This window comes from Aplysia californica, unplaced genomic scaffold (genome assembly GCF_000002075.1).
Source record: "Aplysia californica isolate F4 #8 unplaced genomic scaffold, AplCal3.0 scaffold00472, whole genome shotgun sequence".
NCBI classification, from domain to species: Eukaryota; Metazoa; Mollusca; class Gastropoda; order Aplysiida; family Aplysiidae; genus Aplysia; species Aplysia californica.
The window spans coordinates 149,769-170,059 of NW_004797742.1; the positions used below are offsets into that span (position 1 = coordinate 149,769).

At 37.1% G+C, this 20,291-nt stretch overlaps 1 protein-coding gene across 6 annotated transcripts in view; it reads left to right on the top strand.

The window, feature by feature from the left end:
* The window catches only part of LOC101862824 (protein split ends), a 61,802-nt gene extending 51,822 nt beyond the window's left edge, over window positions 1-9,980 (top strand). For all 6 annotated transcript variants that reach the window (XM_035971620.1, XM_035971621.1, XM_035971618.1 and 3 more), the window contains 3 exons: window positions 6,419-6,471; window positions 8,676-8,719; window positions 9,320-9,980. In XM_035971620.1, the coding sequence (XP_035827513.1) occupies window positions 6,419-6,471; window positions 8,676-8,719; window positions 9,320-9,345 (123 nt within the window). In that variant the 3' untranslated portion in view covers window positions 9,346-9,980. The remainder of the gene's footprint in view (window positions 1-6,418; window positions 6,472-8,675; window positions 8,720-9,319) is intronic.
* The last annotated feature ends 10,311 nt before the right edge of the window (window positions 9,981-20,291 follow it).

The window sequence follows — 20,291 nt, forward strand, 5'->3', positions numbered from 1 at the left end:
ACTGACAGAACTGCGATTCCTTTTTTAAGAAAACTGTGCCCTGTGATGCACCTTATAAGAATACATTTTTATTTTTATTTTTTGGAAGAGTCATAAAAAGTGATTATGCAGAAGGCAATTTGGATACTAGTGCCCTGTTGGTTTTGTGTCGATTTTTGCACAGTATCTTTCCAAGCTCAATTGAGCATGCTCCTAGAGATGTTCAGAGTAGGAAGATTTCTCCTTCCGTCTTCCATTGTGTTTGTTCGTCTTCATAAAGAATTGTGGCGGTTATCCAAGCTGTAATTTAACTTTTGTGTTGCTAATGCACTTTCATTCTGTTCTGAGAGAAAGTACTCTTTTTGAAATGGACAGATGACTTACATGAGGTGCTTCTTGCCTGGCTGGGGTAACTTCAACTTGGGAGATTTTGTCTGTCTACAGGTGGACTTCCTGATTGTTTTTCTTTCTAATTTTGTATTTCTGGAGAAAAAGTGTGCAGCCGGAGTCCTATTTTGGCATATATCCAAAGAATCAGGCGCTTGTTAATTTTTGGATATATGTTTGATTTCCTCATTAAGAAAAGTTTAGTGTTTTTTACATGTGCTGTCAAGGGTGTCTACTAAGTGATATGTAAATGTAATGTTACAGGATATAGTTGTCATTTTCTTCAATTTCAGTATTTTTTAGAAGGGCCTGGTTTCACCTCGATATCTCACATATATATATATATATATAATATGTTAACTGATTTCCTCATTAAGAGAAGTAAAGTGTTTTTTACATGTGCCATCAATGGCTTCTACTAACTGATATGTAAATGTATGTGCAGGACATCGCTGCTTTTTATTTCTTCAGCAATGCTGACTGGTGCAATATACAGAGCTGACAAGAATGTTTTCCATGAGTTTTTTTTGGGTGTTTTTTCAAATGAAAATTAATTGTATTTCTTTGAATTTCTGAAAGGAATACCGTGGATTCGGAATATGATCTCGGGAACAAGAGTGTGTATATAAATACATCAAATGTGCTCAAAATAATAATATAACTGATTTTTTTTTTTTGCTTTTGTTCCTGACAGGAGAAGGAATCGGTTTACTCCGCTAAACATTTGCTAATGTGTAATTATGGTACTTACAAAAACTGCGGCAAATACTTTTTGAAAAATCTTCATTGGAGAGCAGTTTGCCTCTCTTGCATTTTTCCTCATTTAAGACTGTATTTGCTCTCCCTCTCTCCCTCTGCCTTTGTTTATCTCACTCTTCTCTCTCTCTTTCTCTCTCTTTCTCTTTCTCTCTATCTCACTGTCTCTCTTTCTCTGTCTGTGTCTATTTCTCTCCCCCCCTCTCTCTCTCTCCCTCTTTCCCTCCCCCTCTCTCTCTCTCTCTCTCTCTCTGTTCCTCTCTCTCTCTGTTTCTCTCTCTCTCTCTCTCTCTCTCTCTCTCTCTCTCTCTCTCTCTTTCTCTTTCTCTTTCTCTCTCTGTGTGTGTCTCTCTCTCTCTCTCTCTCTCTCTCTCTCTCTCTCTCTCTCTCTCTCTCTCTCTCTCTCTCTCTCTCTAATACTATGTATATGACTTGGATTTTTTAAATCCTTATCTCTGAATTCCCTGCACATTTTCAGTTACCTCCCCCTGTCCCACCTGTTTTTCATTTTTATTATACTGTTTTGAGTTCTCAATCTCAAATTCTAATTCCCAGGCATGCATTTTTGTAATACACGAAACTTTCTTTTTCATTCGTAAAACATGATGTTCTCTTAACAGTGTTCAGTTGTTTCTGCGGTATTCTGATAGTTCAACAGTGTAATATTTTATTTCACTGTTGTGTAGGATGCTGTACTCTTGTATGATAATAATTGTCATAAAACCCCCTTACATACATTTTTAAGAACAGATTAAATTTTTTGTTTAATTTTAAAAAGGTACCTACATTTTTCTGCTTTAATTCTATGACACAAGGGTTTATGTTTTCTTAAAAAAATCATCAGTAGTAGATGTTTTACAACATATTTATTCTATTATCTGTCCTTAAAAAAAAAATGTACTGATCAATTTTAGGTTTCATAACTTCATTTAATAATAGGCTGTACTATTGATTTTTCTAAATCAGTGCGTGATATGTTCTTATCTTGGATCTCTGCTCGAAGTTATTGGATCACTAGTTGTGTTTTCAGTCTTGAATCTCTGTTCTGCTGTGTCTGACTGATGTGCACATGTTTTGCAAGGTGATGTTGCGTTTCTTTCTCAACTCGACATGCAGTCTGGAGAAATCGCTCGCTCTGCTGGCCTCAAAAGAAGTCTTGGCGAATGTAAAAGTTTTGATTTCCCTTGTTTCTAGGCGTGGGTGGTGCCCAGTTTTGGCTTGGTGTTGGATTTCACAACAACCCCTGTTTCATATCACAAATCTTTGATCCGGCTCTTGGTGGTTGTCGTTCTGTGTCATTCCATGCCGTTTGTGTATGTGTCAGTACTGTCAGCGACGCGTCACTATGTCAGCTGGAGGCAGTTGACCTTCCCTTTCGCCATTTCCCATGTCAGCTTTTTGTTGGGAGGGGGGGGGGGGGAGGGGGGGTTGTGGCTTTACATGGTAAAAAAAATTAGTGAATGTTAAGGAGGCATGGGGATTGGAAGGGGGGGGGGGAATTTAATACATTCATATGCTCCTTGGTTTACTATAGTAATGGCTAAAACCTTAATGGTCCTGAAAATGGTTTTCAAAATCTTGTGAAGATTATATTTTACCGTTAATAATTGTCACTGCCAGAGGATAGTATGCAAATAATAGAAACAAATGTCAAAGATCAAAGCCAAGTCAAGTAGAAATATAATTGTTCGATATCTGCAGCATCCACTTCGATGACGGAGCTGTTGATTCTTCTTTATTTTTGTACACACATTTTGTGTTACATGCACAGATATAGCCTCATTCCCTCAACCAACTCTCTTCACATCAAACACTCACCACTCAACTAGCTCAGGTACACACTAACACACATTTCATCTTCTATCAAGAACTTGTGAGTTACATCAAACGCACCATTGTAAAGGTTTGTGGCATTGTCCTTGCACACACCTGATGTAAGGATGATTTAAGAGGATTGACTTCCCTTTCAAAGTTGTTACCAAAGCACCATGAGAGCTAAAGTTTTCTACTTTTCACTATTTTAGGGAAATCGGCTCCTGTCATCCTTCCTAGTGTGGGTGTGCCAGTTATTGTATCGTGGGTTACTTGTATGATCTCTGTGATGATAGATGACGCGTCGCTGTCGGGTGTTTGGCCTGCAGCCGTTGATTTGTCATTCTGTTCCCGTTGATGATGTGACATACAGGCACTTCCTGGATTATGAATGTCCCATCCAAGCAAATTACAAAACAGCTTTTTATTTACCAGAAATTTGAATTTAAATATTAAAGTTTATAAGTTATGGGACTTTATAAGTTGAGTTTCTAAAAAGATTGCTTTTGATCCAAATCCATTCGTTTATGTTTACAAACTGTTTCAATACTTCAAGGGAAGTTTTCTGAAACTGTCATGAGTACCACCACCATCATTTTCTTTGTCATCATCATCATCATCATGTGATATGGTGGAGGGGACATGTTCATTGCGTTGGGAGTGCCTGCATGTAAGTGTAATGTCTCATTGCGGCATGTCCCAACATTCACTTTTGAGTCTGTTGCACATGACGTTGTCCTGATGTTATGTCCCGCAGTCTGCAGCTTGTAGCTAATTATCTTCATATAAATGTGTTTTAATGGGGCTATACATTGTTTTCTGAGGAAACTGTAGGACAATAATGGTTTCTGTGTTTTTATCATTTACTTTCAGTGACAGGTAAATGTTTCCTTAAGTAGCATATGAGTGGACTTTTCTTTTCGCAAATGTGACTCTTGATTTCTGAGAGTAAAGATTTAAATAGTTTCTCCAGTCTGACTTTCGGTGAAAAAGATTCTCATTTCGTTGAAGACAGAATTGCTTTTAGTGTGTTAGTGAATATGTCAATGGATTCTTGAAAGTTGTGAGGAGTTATGCTGCTTATTCTTTTTCTGTATTTGCTACACATATGGCATCACACAACTAGTTTTAAAACAAGTCTTGATACCTTAGGATTTTAATTATTTGACTACTCTAAAGAAGCCATAAGTGCTAATGAGTTGGGATTTTGGGAAGACTGTCACTCTCTCTGGTTAGGTTTTCTTGTTTCTGCCGGGTATCAGCTGCCAAATGCACTAGGACCAAGATATTATGAAAATACTTAGTTTCATATAACTTTATTCATGCATGCTTAAGTGGTCTTTCTTATATATTCTCTGTTAGTTGTCAGATGTATGCTCAGTAGGAATTTATAGAAACTATTATATATCAAGAAATATATAATTTATTGTTGTCCATTCTTCAAGGTTTTCTCTAAAATGACTTTCTCTTTCTTTTATAAAAATGAACACTTTCTTGAACATTGTACTGACTGCATTTTATATTCTTTCTTTGTTAAATGTTGTGTTACTTTACAATTTTTTTTCCTGGTGGGATTGGTCAATGTAAATTTCATTTTTTGCTGTCAGTTTTATGTGACTATATATATTTAAATTTTCAATTCCATACTTAAAATAAATCAGCATCTATAGGGCAGAAATCTTAATCCAGGGGAAAATTTATCAATAGCATGTCTGTGAACACAAGCTTCAAAGTGTCTGTTCTCTCTGTTTTCCAATAAATCTCCCTCCCACCCCTGCAGATTACGAATAATACCAATGCACGTATGCTTCTTTGTCCTATTCTCTTTTTATCATGCGCGCTCTTCCCCTTCACCATACAACCTCTTATTCAGAATCATTTACCAGGCTTTCCCCACACACAGTTATATAATATATCTATGTTGACCTCTGGTTGCCTGTCATCAATCAGAACTTTTTAGATGAATGGAATTCTTGGAGTTCTAGGTTCAATGGCAATGCTTTGTATGTTGTTGGTAGCCGGAGTGGGGGAAACAAAACAAAATTATTTCTTGTTCAAAACACTTTCTGCGGGAACATTGTGTATTTCTTTCTGTGATATCAAGTACGAGCTGGTGATGGGTTTCAACTGCTGCATAGACTTTGAGGAGGGAGTTGTTTGATACTGCATGTTTTAGTATATCATTGTATTATACACATATATGAAGAATATCAAAATAAGTTCTTTTCTAATATTGTCGGGCTTTTTTCCTTTCCAGACAGTAATATTGTTATTTTTTCATTTAATGTAACCAGTACTGCATCTTACATTTTTTGTTGTGGAAGTGTAGAAGATGGTGATTTATTATTTTTTTTAATTATTATTTTTTTTTTTTTAGGGGGGGGGGGGTTCTCCGAACCCTTCAAAGTAGAATCAGAGAGGGTTTAGAATTTAATGAGACTTAAACACTGTACCAGGAGATTTGAGTGGTAGCATTTACCTATAAAGCCTTTTTATTCTTTTCTTTTGAGACCACAGTACCTCTGTTTGCACCAAGTCCCTTCTACTTCTGTGGATGTGTGATTCTAATACTTTCCCAAAGCCCTTCATGATTTTCCCACCGATTAATGTTTTACAAGTTGTTGGAGTAGATAGTTTATTTTCAGGCGAATGTACAGTGAACAAGTAATAAGCTCAATACTGATGATCTTAGTTTAGTTGTGGACACAAGTTTCTGTTGGTGTTTTTTGTTGGCTTAGGCAAGGGATTTTGAAAATATTAATTAGCTTTCGTAAGGGATTTTGAAAATATTTATTAGCTTTCGTAAGGGATTTTGAAAATATTTATTAGCTTTCGTAAGGGATTTTGAAAATATTTATTAGCTTTCGTAAGGGATTTTGAAAATATTTTTGGGGGTCAGTTCAGGGTTAGTTTTGGAAAGCTGTTTATGTGTATGTGTAAAGGGTTGTGACTGATGGGCAGGGGAAATTTATCTATTATTGTGAGGTTTATATTTAAAGGAGATTTTTTAAAAATAGACAAACCCACTCACAGATGCAGACTGTCACATGATTTTGAGAATGGACGGACACACACACACGCGCGCGCGCGCGCACGCACGCACACACACACACACACACACACGCACACACACAAACATACACCCACACACATTTACAAACACACCCATACACACACGATCACACACTCATACACGTAGATGAGCATGCTAATATGCATAGGGCCCAGGAGGAGAATTTTTTATTCTTTCCATGTACTTGTGCTTTAGTAAATTACATGTAGAATGTTTAAAACATTGAAGTTTCCTTTTAGGAAGCTAGTAAAGAAAAACAGAACAACAGGACAAAAAGTCAGTCATTGAATTTCTGTCAAATATTTAATATCATTGAAGACAGAGTTCAGAGTTATTTATAGGTAGTATTTGTTTAAAGTGTTTCTTTAATAACCCATTTTGTAATTTTTAACCTTTTTTTTCCCTTTTCAGACCATGGTCAAGGACAGAAAGACATCCTCAGCTTCGTTAGGATCTACAGAAGAGTAAGTGACATGTAATAGCGAAAGGGGGTTTTCTTTTTTTTGTTTTTTAACAATGAAATGAAAGAAGATGGAGAGAGTGAGAGAGAGAGAGAAAGAGACAGACAGACAGACAGAGAGAGAGAGACAGACAGAGAGAGAGAGAGAGAGATAGATGCAGAGAGAGAGACAGATGCAGAGAGAGAGAGAGAGAGCGAGAGAGACAGAGAGAAATTGGTGGATGGACCAGAGAGAGAGAGAGAGAGAAATTGGTGGATGGACCAGATCCAGAGTGAGACAAATGCCACAACCCCTGAAAAACAGAAAAGCTTATATATATATGGATGCTGCTGGAAATAATTCAGTGGGTAAAATACATTCTCTTTTCATCAATATAAAAATATGATCAATTCGCTTTTTGTGGTCTTGTTATTTTTCTTTGCTCTGAGTATATGTTCGGTTTTTAGATGTTTCAAAACAATGGTTGTTGTTTTTTTCTTTTTATTTGTTATAAAGAGATTTTAATGGTATCAAAGCAAAGGTAAAATCACCTTCAATATTGTTTTAACATTAGAAACATTTTTACTTTTTGTGACAAAAGATGTCAAGTGAATAAAAGAAGTTTTGGAACAACGTCCATTCTTTGACAATTAATATCATTGTCACAATCAGTTTGGGTTTCCTATTCTTTTTTTTTTTTTTTTTCGTCATCCCCGTTACCTGGACTTTTCGTGGGTACAGAATAAAGAACTACCTTGAGCATAATTAGTCTTCATCATTTTTGTGTCTTCATGGCATGTTCTGATGGCATGTAAAATGCATAATTTAAGAAATGTATTTGAATATTTTGTATTGCATTCACAACAACACATGTTCAGTCAGAAATTTTCAGTTGTTTAACAATTAGATTTAAATACTTTTTAGAACTGAATCTAAGAATCAAAGTTATGAATGGAATCATGAATTTTGTCACATTGGCACACTCTGCTGCCTTTCTACTGCTACTCCGTGGCTCCTTCTTAGAGTTGTCTTTCAGCCACACCCCTGATCTTAGGGTCGGTAAGATCTAACACTTAACCTTCATGGATAAGATATGTTCTTAGAAGTATAGTGTGCAAGTTGCGCATGTTAAAGATCTCTTGCTGGTCTAAAATCAGCAAGAGTAGCTTTCAGATGCCACCCGGGAAACATTCAAAATTTCTACCCAACTGAAAAAAAATGTTCAATGTGTCCCTTGCACTCATATGACCTTATTGTGCAGTTGCGAGCACTGTAAAACACATGCAAACATTTCTTTTTGTAATTTTCACACTCAATGTATGGATGGATACATTCAGCCCTCCCATGGTCCAAAGCATTCTGTCCTATGGTTGAACTACACGAACTCATATATCTAAATTTAGAAAAAGGCTTCCCGTTTTGCCTAAGTCTTGAACTGATACTTCCATTGTAGTAATGGCGGTACAGAAAACTGTTGATTGTACCTTTATAATTTCACGCTTTTTTGTAAAGCTTTTAACAAAATTTGTCGATTGTTTGTGTTGCGATGTCTTTAAGATTTTCTTGAAGAAGTGTAGGGCCTAATTTTCTGATAAATGAGCTATTGCTTGATAGTTTCCATGTAGGCTGCCAAAGAAAACAGCTGCATTTCGTGTCGGTAGTTCTGACAGAATATCTATTCTGCAATGTGGCACTGGTGGTCTAGTGGTTAGCTTACCGGACTCGTAATCCTGAGTTAGCTTACCGGACTCGTAATCCTGAGGTGGTGGTTCGGAGGCTCAGGCCCATTGTTGTGTCATACGGAAACGCTCTTTACTCGAAGTTTCCTCACTTCCCCCAGGTGTGAATGGGTATAGGGTCATAGACAGCAAAAGATCTTGTCACTATGTTAGTGTTTTAGTGCTAGAAAATGGCAGCTTGCACTGTATGCATTCCAGGAAGTTGAAACTGTTTCAAAATGCTATCTTTACTGTGCAAGCGACTTCGTTGAATCCTAGCTTGCTCATTTATGTGTTTGTTGAATCTGAGTTACTTTTATTGATTTTAATTAATAAATAATTAAAGAATCAGGGAATCCAACTCCTTTCGTTGAATACAAGTTTTTGTTGAATCCAAGTTCGTTGAATCCAAGTTCGTTGAATCCTGGTTCCACTGTATTATCTTTCTTATTAGTTTTGGACAAATTTGCTTTTTCTCTACTTGAATATCTTGGTTTTTATCAATTTCAGGCTTGATGGTCAAACGTATGATCTTGTGCCTACAGAGGACGATGGTAAGGATGACTTTGTTGTAACTCACCTTTTTTAAGAAAATATGTATTGTCAGCTAATTTTATTTAACGTTCCAATTTAGAAGGTCTTTGTCAGCAAAGGAAAAATAGGATTTTTAGAGTAAGATTTTTTTTTCGCTTTCTTCCCCTCGTTATCTTTTTTGATTTTCCTTCCCCCTCTTTCTCCTCCTCCAACTCCTAGTACTCCTCTTCCTGCATATTCCACAAGTACTCCTTTTCCTCCTCCTCCTCCTCCTCCCTTTCACAGCCAACGACTGAATGCGCACAGTTTTGTTATAAGCCGTGCCCAATGGCAGGATCACTTCGGTTCTGTCGGTTTGGTCGTCGGGGGCTAGCCAGATTTAATTCCCTCCATGGGAGAGGCAAAACAGACAAAACCGATGATGACCTTCAATGGCAAATGCGTTTGTTTTCAAGGCCTCGCTTCGGGCAATCAATTTGGGCAGGTGGTCTATTGATAGTGTGTATTGAAGCTCCCAGAAACCAAACAGAACAAAACTGAGCCAGACTGGACTGATCGTCCTATTCACCCTGCCTATTACATTCAGATATTGATTACCTCGTGTTTGATTCTTCTTTCAGGTGATATCTACGAGCCGCTGGACTGAGTAAGACTGACGTCTTTCCACAAAGATCATTAGTTCCTTCCCCTGATGTGAGGACATAAATTTTCCTGAAGCGGATCCATCGACTTGTTTGAATCTTTATCAGTTTTCGGTTGATTAAAAGATATATATTCTTTCACCCTCTTTCCTAAAACTTTTGTTAAAGTTGAAGAGGACAGTTTGGGCATGAATGAGTCAGCAGTATTTCTGTGTGAGTCGTACTTGATTTTGGTCCAGAGAAATTAAAACATCTTCCGTTCCCATGAGAATTTGATGCGACTGGAATTGAATGTTCAGTTGCATTAGAGAGAGAGTGATGAATTTCTTATTGTGACTACTTCATTCTTTTTATAAACAATGACTGCACTCTTGTCTTTCTTCCAGATTGTTGAAATAATCCTTTTTCTGAGCTTTTTGTTATTTTTATTTTGTATCACATCATATCATAATGCTTTCTAGACTTGTTAAAGACTCGCTGATCATACTGAGCTTCCTTAATCATACCGGGCAGGTGTTCAGTATTCATGAGTTCATGAAGGGTAAAAAACACACACACACACATACATTTTGCTAAAATTGTTTTGTAAAATTGTTAATTCTTTTTGCCTACAACACTGCAAGTTTGCTGCACTGACGACTGAACCTTAGCAGATGTACTTCGCATAGCCAGCCCCACGGAGAGATTCCTGTCAAGATAGAATTTAGCAATGCGATTTTACTTACTTACTACCCATTACGCCATCTGACGTTTAGGGCAGCAACAAAGGATCGCCAGCTCTGTCTGTTTTGGGCCATCTTGGTCAGCGTTCCCCACGAATGATTCCAGGACTTCATTTCAGACTCTACTGTGCGTCTCCAGGTTACTTTGAGTCTGCCCTTTTTGCGACGTCCTTCGGGTGTCCAGTGGAGGGCAGTCTTCACAATAGAGTCTGGTTTTCTTCGCAGACCATGTCCAATCCATCTCAAACAGCTTCCTTGCGGCTTTCACTACCAGCATTCATACGAATCTCAAGGGATTCTGAAGGTCCATCACGCACAGAAATATGGTTTCTCTTTGTTGCTGTTTCCGTAACATATGCTTTTTACCAGTCTGGGTTGTTAACCCTGAACTGAACCTCCGAAACCTGGAGGGCCGGTGGATCACGCTTTGTCTGACCTCTACCCGTCGACCTGTCTGGCCTGGGTGGCCCTACCAGGAGCATAAGCTCCAGCCAGTGTAGCTCTTGGGGTCACTGAGGCACACAAGCTCTCTAACCACAACAAGGTAGTGATCCACTAGAGAGAATGCGACTTTGATATGTTCTTAAAAGAAAGTAAAATAAAATAATGATAACGATTATCAAGCAGAAACAAGAACGGTCTATTAACTCAATAATTGCACTTGCAAAGAACAAGAAGGATATGAGACCGCTTTATTACAACTGTAATGAATAAAGTAATAAATGTGTGTAAATTTTTTTTTAATATTAAAAACCCAAAGCATATCAAATTGTGATGCTGCATGAGTATTGTCAAGAGTTTTCAAGAAAAAAGATTATGACAAAGCGTTGTCGTTTTCTGAAGGTTACAGTCAGCTCTGATCATATTGTTCTTTTCCAACATTTGAATGTCTTTCACACACGCATTGCTCCTGAGATCTCAGTAGTTTTCATTTTTTTTCCTATATCCATGAGGAAAAGGCGGTCGGTCATTGCTACTTACTCTGTGACCAAAGGTATAAAAAATACTTTATTAAAAGAAGAATGGCCCAAGTCTGAACATGTTTATTCGTGACCAGATTTGAACCTTGTGACTGTGGCTAGCAAGGTTAGCATGGTCCTATTGCCAACTGGTTGCCTGGTGCTCTGGTGTGGTTTGCTTCTTCTTTCCTATCAAACGTCTCTTGTCCTTATCTTTCCTCCTTTTTTGGGGGTTGTATATTACTCTCAAGAAAGACCTCTAATCTTTGGCACTTGAACAACCTGATTGTGTTGCAAGTGCCGTAAAACTCTCACTAAAACTATAGTAAGTATTATCAGCTTTGCCTTGAGTTACTGTCATTCCTTTGACTTACGCTTCTCTCTGAGCTAGCATAAGTAGGTGCTGAATGGTACTTGTAGCATGGGGCACTCATTGGTTTTGGTAAGGGACTTTCTAATAACAGATCAATTTTCATTTATTTTTGTACGCACTCATAACCAGATTTATATTTATTATTATGCTGACTTTATTTAAATGAAAATGCGATAAAATGCCTTATCTGATACCAATGTTATTGTCCACTGCAAATGGGTTTAAAGTTTAAAAACTTGGACTCCGTAAAAGATGCACTCTTGTAAGCTTTGCTTGATTGATAAAGGAGAACAAAAGTGTTATTGATTAATTCAAACGAACGTAGGTTTGTCTGTTTGTCAAGTTGGTTTTTGTAATCATGTTTTTGTTTCTGGCTATATTCCTTACTCTAAGTTTGCATTATTGTGATTTTAAATGCAATTTTTGTATTATTTCTTGTCCAGAAAAGGCAACTTCCTACCCCTTTCCTCCTACTTTTTTGTTTTGTTTCTAAGATAATCCATTCCATACTGTAACTGTAATGCTTGTGTGCATATATATGTGTATGTTTTTCTTTTTCATGACTGTTTTTCTCCCTGTCTGTGATCAGTATTAGAAATTTTATATGACAGTCTAAATGTGAAAAGTATTCAGATCTCTGACAGACTGGTTCTATGTTGGAAAATAAAAATTAAATGATTTGTATATGTAGCTTTGCAACGAATAACACAAAGAGGAAAAGGCGGCTGATCAGGAAGACAGACAACAGGAAGGAATGGGGCACCATGTTCGTCAATGTTTGCTCCTGACCTAACACCTGAAGAAGAAGAATGCAGCTTGTACTGTCTCTGATGAAAACCTGAAAATTAAATAAGAATTTAAACAAGATCCCAGAGAAATTACCCCTTTCAAAAAGGTCTCATAAAACTGTTCCTTGCATTTTAAGTACTTCTGAATCCGAAGGTAAATAATTTTTGGATCATTGTCACTTCAATATTAAAACTGTCAGATGTATTGCTTGATTGTGTTGATATCCTGTGGTGTGCTGCTCTGCTGAGCACTTTCATTATGTTGTCACCTACACGTTATGTAATATACACGATGCTTTAAATGGATATTTTCTTATTTTGTAGCTCAGACATTTTATTTTCCATGTAGTGCAGACTCTCCCCAGTTTGGATACCAAACACCCCCCCCCCCCTCCCCCCCCACGAGTTATAACTCTTGTAAATATGCAGATGTGGATTTATGATCAAAAAGCCGATATTGTCAGTATAACACTTACCAGAGTATTCAGAACTGCCTTGGTTTGGTATTGCTCACCTTCAAAGTGTGTGCTGCATCTAACAATCCTATAGTATCATAGTTCAGCCTAATAATTATATTATAATACTTCTTAGCTTGTATTCGGTAATGACAAAAAAATTGATGAAATTCTATATAAAGATTTTTTTAATAGTGTTGACGTTAAAAAATTCTTAAGCTCTTACCTAAAGTTTTTTGACATGTTCAAGGTCTTTATGAAAACTGTGGAAAGAATGGTTATTCTCACATACTGTAAAACTGTAATCCAGGATAGACATTTTACTGAATCAACCTTTGAATAGTTTATACAAACTATATGTAGTGGTTCTGATTTTGTGTGTATAAATTTCACATTCCTCTAGCCCAAAAAATGTAAGGATAGATTTAGTACAAAATCTGGGTGCATCTGTCAGAAGTCCTGTGTCTCTGACTTGTCCAGTTTTTATCTCTTGGTCTTCCTCTGAACTCATACTTAGATGTTAGATGGTCCAGACATATGTCGTTAGAAAGTCACAGATTTCTGTTTTTCTGTCCATTGGGTAGACAATTACCACCAGTCTACTCTTGTTTCTAGATAGTGGTGAAAAGCAGCTGCTAAAGAGCCATTTCATGAAAAATTTCTCTCTTCGACAGAATGTATGTCCTTTGAGTAATGTGGCATCAACCCATTCACTGCTCAGCCTGAAACTGTCTTGTGGTCTGTGGTTGGATTTAGGAGGGGGTCTGTCAATGAGAGAGTGAAAGTGAAAGTCAAGGAAAATCATGACAAGAATTTGTGAAATCTAGCCACTGACTTTGTTTGGACAAAAGATTTCAACAGCTCAGTGTAAGACTGCATGATGCATCACTTTTCAAAATAACGTACGGCGGAGTCTTACACTATGAAGTGTATTTATTGTTCCCACTAGTTTACTTTTTCTGAGTTTGGTAGTCAGACTACTAGTAGTTTTGTCGAAGACCATCCATATACTCTTGGCTTTTTTCTTATACATTTGATTTCTTCCATCCAGATTTCTTTCTTATGTCCATACTCATCATTGCTGCTGTGTTACATTTTCCAGCCAATGTCAGTTCAAGTGGATAATGTTACAGATTTTATTGAAAAAGACCATGGCATTCAAATAACAGTTCTTTTATATATTTTTTTTAGATGTCTTGATAAGAAGCTCATCTCTTCAAGAAATGTCACAATGTCTTTCCCTTTTTTTGTTTTTATTGCTCTGAACCTATCAGAAAACAATTCTATGTCTAGGAATTGATGTGTGGCAACTCAGATAGGCAGAACAAACAGCTCATCTGATTTGTGCAGTATTGTTTGCTAATTACAGAGTCAAAAGCCTTGAACATACGATTATGAAAAGTTTAAGTTATAGATCAGAGAATGAGTTTTACATCGAAAGATGGACAGATGACCTCCTGTGGTTTTTCTTATAGGGATTTGACTGTGATAAGCTATATTTTGTAGGCCTATGTAGATTGGCTCTTTATTTTGTCATTTTTGGAAAAGATTGTTGAGAACCATGGTACTTTACTAGTACGTTCTTCTTAATGTTTATCTTCTTTTCTAAACAAAAGTGATTTTTTGCTGACATATGCTCATTGATTGACTACTTGAAATTGTTATGTAACGTGCCTTAAAATCTGTTAAATTTGCTGTCTGTGCCTTTAGTTTGCCAGTGAACCTTTTCCGATACTCTGTCCAGGGTTTTATTTGTTTTAAAATTGCTATGTCGACACCTCCAGTGTAATTCTGTTGTTGTCAAATGTTATGCATGGTGCCTTAGGTATTTTCAGATGTTTTTTCCTGTGTTATTGTGTAAATATAAAGATTTGTTGATTATAATCATGTTGAATAAAATCTTCTCGTATCAACTGTACTTTTTTCAAACTTACATAGGGTTGTAAGAAGAACTCTTAAGTGTCACTTGTTACTCATTGGAGAATACTAAGGAGATGGCACGGATTGCTAAATGTGTGATGTCTTGGAACTAACACATGATAATGGGGAAACATTTGCAGTCAATGTCTTGCAAGTATTTTGGGTCAACTACTTATTTGCACCTTACTTTGAATTAAGGAAGTCGCTGACTGTTTTGCCTTTGTTTTCGTTATTATAAGAAGGCCACTCTTTGTTATGTTGGTGTGGTAACACTTATGGGTTGCGGTATCAGCGGTTTTTCTGTCAGCATTCAAAGTTACATGGCTGGCTGAAAGACAAAGCGATTGGAGGATCTTAACATTTTTTCTTAGTTTGAAAAACAGAATTTGAAGGTTACTGTTTTATTATTTGAACCACCTGTCTGTGTCGATCAGTTCGGACATCAGTTCGGACGAAAACTAAATTGGGTGACGACGCCGTGGAATCAGGCGATCGTCAATTTTTGGACTTGTGGAGTTATTGGTATCATTGCAAAGCTTGTTCATTTGTCTTGCATTCAGTGAAAAAAATTCTCATCTATCATGAATAGAAGTCGAGATATATGCGATTGAAGGAGGTGAGGGTCCTTTGATTTGAGAGGTAAAGTTAGCGAGAAAATGGCCGCCAAAGTTAAGCAACTTCCAAAGCCTGAGAGTCCTTAGAAACTGCAAATTTACATTTTTGTGCCTTAAATCAACATTTTTTCGGTAAAATCCACATAGACTTTTGTTTTTAAATTGACCTTAAAGGTGTTGGACAGAAAAATGCCAGTTTCTTCGATTTCACTATTTTGACGAGCGCCTTATTTTACCACGATGCCTCACAATTTTTTTTTATTAGATTATTTTGTTGCTTTTTGTGTACTTCCGTACTTAAACAGCTTCAGCTACCTTAAATATTTTTTTAAAATGTATATATAGTGTTCTCGTGAGGCCTGACTACTTACTAAACATTTTTCCAGTAGTCAAACCCCTTACCACAACCACCATAGGCAACGTTTTCATTTTCATTTTCTTTAAAAATATTAATGAGATTAATGTACCATAATCGTCATCAAATTTTAAGAGATAATTCATATCATCTTCCATTCTGTTAGCTCACCGTTTTATTAACTTAAAGTACATTGATACAACTGCCAAGTGATTGCATCATGAATGATTTAAGTTTATGCAAAAGTGAATTGGGGATTGAGTTTAGTAAAATATTTTTCAGCCTGTTGTAGGCCTAGATTTTTGGAAAGGAAATTACCTACTAATAAGCGTCCTTCTTTGGTAGTATATGCTGGAGTGCTGTCTCTCTCTCTCTCTCTCTCTCTCTCTCCAGTCAACTAAGGTGACGTCTGTACCTGGGTTGTTAGCTCTGCAGTCCAGTATTGAAGACCTAAGGTGAAAACATGGATGAAGTGTACTGGATTGGGTTTTATGTAGGTGGTATATCAGAAGCGTTGATTTTATTGTTAATTAATATATATATATGTCACACACCCACACGTTTCAAGTGTACTGGATTGGGTTTTATGTGGGTGGTATGTCAGAAGCGTTGAAGGTTATTGTTAAGTAATATATATATATATATGTCACACACACACACACACACACACACACACACACACACACACACACACACACACACACACACATGTCTGAAGTATACTGGATTCGGTTTTATGTGGGTGGTAAATCGAAAGCGTTGAAGTTTATTGTTAATTGATATGCCACACACACACATACAGTGAAGATACGTAGGGCCTTTTGGCAGTTGGATTTTTTTGGTCAACCCGATGAAATATCAGGTGAAGATAAAATACTTTTATGTACGTGCTGAGAAAATTGACAAAACGGTAGACACCTAAAGGATGGAAGGCCTATATTTTCTTCTAGACAAGAGTTATGATGGTCTTTGTAGCTCCCACCTTTCAGGATATGTGAGGTTCAGGATTTTGTGAAGTTGGTTTTTTTTTAAACCTCTGTTGTTCTTTTTTAGGATAAATGCTAGTGTAGATAAAACAAAAAAGCTTATATATATTGGTTGTTAGACGTAACAGATGTAAGTCTGAACTTTTTATCTGTTAAGTTAAGCGTATTTGAAATGTATAAAGGAGCAGTTGTACTTATAATGTAGTGTAGTTTTTTTGTAACACTGTAAATTTCTAGTACATGTACTTAATTTTATTTGATGATAATGACGTTTTCAAGAAAAAACAAAAAATCGAATCACCTGGCATTATTTGTGGCCCCGTGCATGAGGTTTTTTATCTGAATATACCCATGATTGTATGAACACGTAGCACCACTGTTCCCGATCATGTGCAAATTTATTAATACTCTCCTGCAGATTTGAGCTTTCACTGATATACTGTTACTTGACATTGCAATGTCTATTCATGAAGTGTATTAATTATCTTTTGCACAGCTTCTCACAGGGTAGTTTGCTTTCTGCTTTCTTCTATCATAATATAGCCAGTTTGTTCTCCTGAGCCCTTCACTGCCTGGGCAACTGTTTGAACATTTTGACAATGACAATGACACAATCTTTATTCATCTCGCAGGGAGAAATTTGTCTTGGTCGTTAACACTGGCAGTAGACGTTACAAAAGTTAGACTTAAAGGTGCACTCACGCAAACGCACAACAAGACAGGACATTAGGCCAAGTAAATACGTGTCTCACGGGCTGGGACAACCCGCTCTGTAAAATATTCTCTCTCTCTCTCTCTCTCTCTCTCTCTCTCTCTCTCTCTCTCTCTCTCTCTCTCCCCCTCCCTCCCTCCCTCCCTCTCTCTCTCTCTCTCCCTCTCTCTCTCTCTCCCTCTCTCTCTCTCTCCCTCTCTCTCTCTCTCTCTCTCTCTCTCTCTCTCTCTCTCTCTCATTTGGAACACTGTGTGTTCAGTAACCTCACTGCAGTTGGTACGAACGAATTTCTATATCTGTCTGTTCTTTACCAGTGTACGTTAAGCTAAAGTGTATTTGAAATGAATACAGGAACAACTGAATGTAGAATGAAGACCATTTTCTGGGCCCAGGTTAGGAGAATCCCACCAAACGGCCGAGGACAGACACAGGACTGGTAGGGAAGGAGCTGATGAATCATCATTTCCCTCGGAACTGTCTTTTCCTCAGTCACAGTTATTTTTGGAATTTTCCTCAGTCACAGTTATTTTTGGAATGCTTCACTTCCTTGTTTTTTTGTTGTTGTTTTCTTGTAAGTTGAATCATTTTCCTCTGAAAGTGAAATGTCTTTTCCTCAGTCACCTTTATTTATAGAATGCTTCACTTCCTTGTTGTTCTTTGTGGGGGGAGGGGGGGGTTGTTTTTGTTTTTGTTTTTTTCTCATGGGGAAAGCCTAGCTACTTGAACTTGAACTGCTGGCGCAGCCTTTTACATTCCTGCTCTGCTGTGATGTGTTGTTTTTTGTGTATTCAAATCTGTATTTAACTCCACGTCATATTGATTTCAAAAGATTTAATGTGTTTCTTCATTCTCTTTTGTCATAGGGCCTACCTGTCATTTTTTTTTCTTTTACAACACTTGTGGAGATTTTAATTTGACAGCTTTGAAGGGCTCAATGTTTCCTTGGGAAATTTGAGAATCTGATGGAAACGAAAAGCAAACTATATATATATATAATGTTTATTTCTCGTTCTTCTTCTTAGCTCATGCTACAAGATACAACTTTATATTTTCCACCTTTAATTTGCTGACAATTAAAAATAGCTTTAATTTTGAAGATATAAAAAAATGTGGTACAGTGAGTATATTTACCATGTAATAGAAAATTAGTACATGCACTAGCCGCAGTCTGTCAATGTGTCCAAAAATGATTTCCGGATTTCCGTGATCTAAACAACTGTTTCTTCATGTTCTCCCAATATCTTTGTTCCCATGTGCCTGTTGCTCTGTTCTGTAATGCTCACCCTCCTAATTCAGCAGTCCTGTATCTGTGGCGTGGCCAAGATTTCCTTGGGGCTCTTCGCACTGATCCTAGACTGTCTGTTGCTTGTTATGAAATAATTATATTATGTAATGAAATAAATGCGATGCAGTTTTTAAAAGAAATCTGTTTGTTACTGTGTTAATTATTCTTTTTTGTTTGGCGGGTGCTCTGGTGTGGTTTGCTCCTTCTTTCCTATCAGACATCTATCGTCCTGATCTCCCCTCCTTCTTTTTTTGTGTTTGTTACTCTCTTGTAACACCTCTAATCTTCGGCACTTATATGACCTTATTGTGTTGCAAGTGCCGTAAAACTTACTAAAACAATTTTTTTTTTTTTTTTTTTACATTAGGCCTACAGCTAGACTTCCACACTCTCAACTGTAAGGCCGTGAGTTCGAATCCCATCAAAGGCCCAACGTTGTGTCCTTGGGAAAAGTACTTTACACAAATTTTCTTCACCTCACCCAGGTGGGAATTGGTAGGTCTACCCAGCTAATGACAGTGAAAGATAGTGTCAGCTTGTTAGTGTTTGAGCGCTTAATCAGTTGTTTGCATTGTATGCTTCCCGGGAAGCTTTGAATGTTTCTGAGTGCTCTATAGTCTACTGGGGTAATTATATAATGCAAAGCACAAGAGCTTGCTGTTGGGCGGGGATGTACGCTACACAAATGCTGTTTATTATTATAATTATTATCATTATTATTATTATCATTATTATTATTATTATATTATTATTAAATAACTGTTTATCACTGTGGTGTAGTTTACTATCCAGTGACTATCTTTCACATTGGCGTACAATGGCATGGGAGATTTAGCCGATGCTCTGGTGTGGTTTGCTCTATTAAACATCTATCGTCTTCATCCCTCCTTTTTTGTGTTTCTTCCTTTCTTGTAACACCTCTAATCTTCGACACATATTATATGACCTTGTTGTGTTGTAAGTGACGTAAAACTCTTACAAAACCAAACATACAATGGCGAATATCCTGACGGCAGACGGAATCGTAGAGAAATCAGTTTTATCAAGTACCCGCATCTTTCTGTAGCTGTATAATATCCCACTCAATCCGCATTCACCTTAATAGGAATAGGGTGAGGCAGCCAGCTTCCTAAATTAAATATGACGCTGATGGGAAAGTAAAACATCTACGATGCGTTGTAATTTGTGTCAAACGTTTACGATACATTTTAAGTTGTCAGATTGAAACATCGGGTGGTTGGTGGGTGCTCTGGCGTGGTTTGCTCCTTCTTCCCTATCATCTATAATCGCCCTCATCTCTCTTCCTCCATTTTTGTGTTTGTGCTTGTAACACCTCTAAACCTTGGCACGTAATTTGACCTTACTGTGTTGCAAGTGCCGTAAAACTCTTACTAAAACACACAAAACTGAAAAAGGAAAAATACTTTCACGTAACAATAAAAATAATGTGACGCAGTTTTCATAACTTCTATCCTGAAGCTCAAATGGGTCCTTTAGAAATCATTTTGCTTCAAATCTCAAGTAACGTACAAACAAGCCTCAAATCCGCTGATCTATGCATGATGTATGTTCAGTAACCCCACTTCTTTGGAAACTCGTGTCGCTATCACCGATGCTGTCAACTATCAAAGTGGGTGAGATTAACCCCACGACCTACTAGTTAGGCCTTTGATTAGAATCTGCAGTGTCGCTTAATCAATCGTGCATTGTTACTTATTGTTACATCTGCCCTGATAATCGATTGACAAAATTCTACTAATTTTGAATGTAGACTTCTTGGGG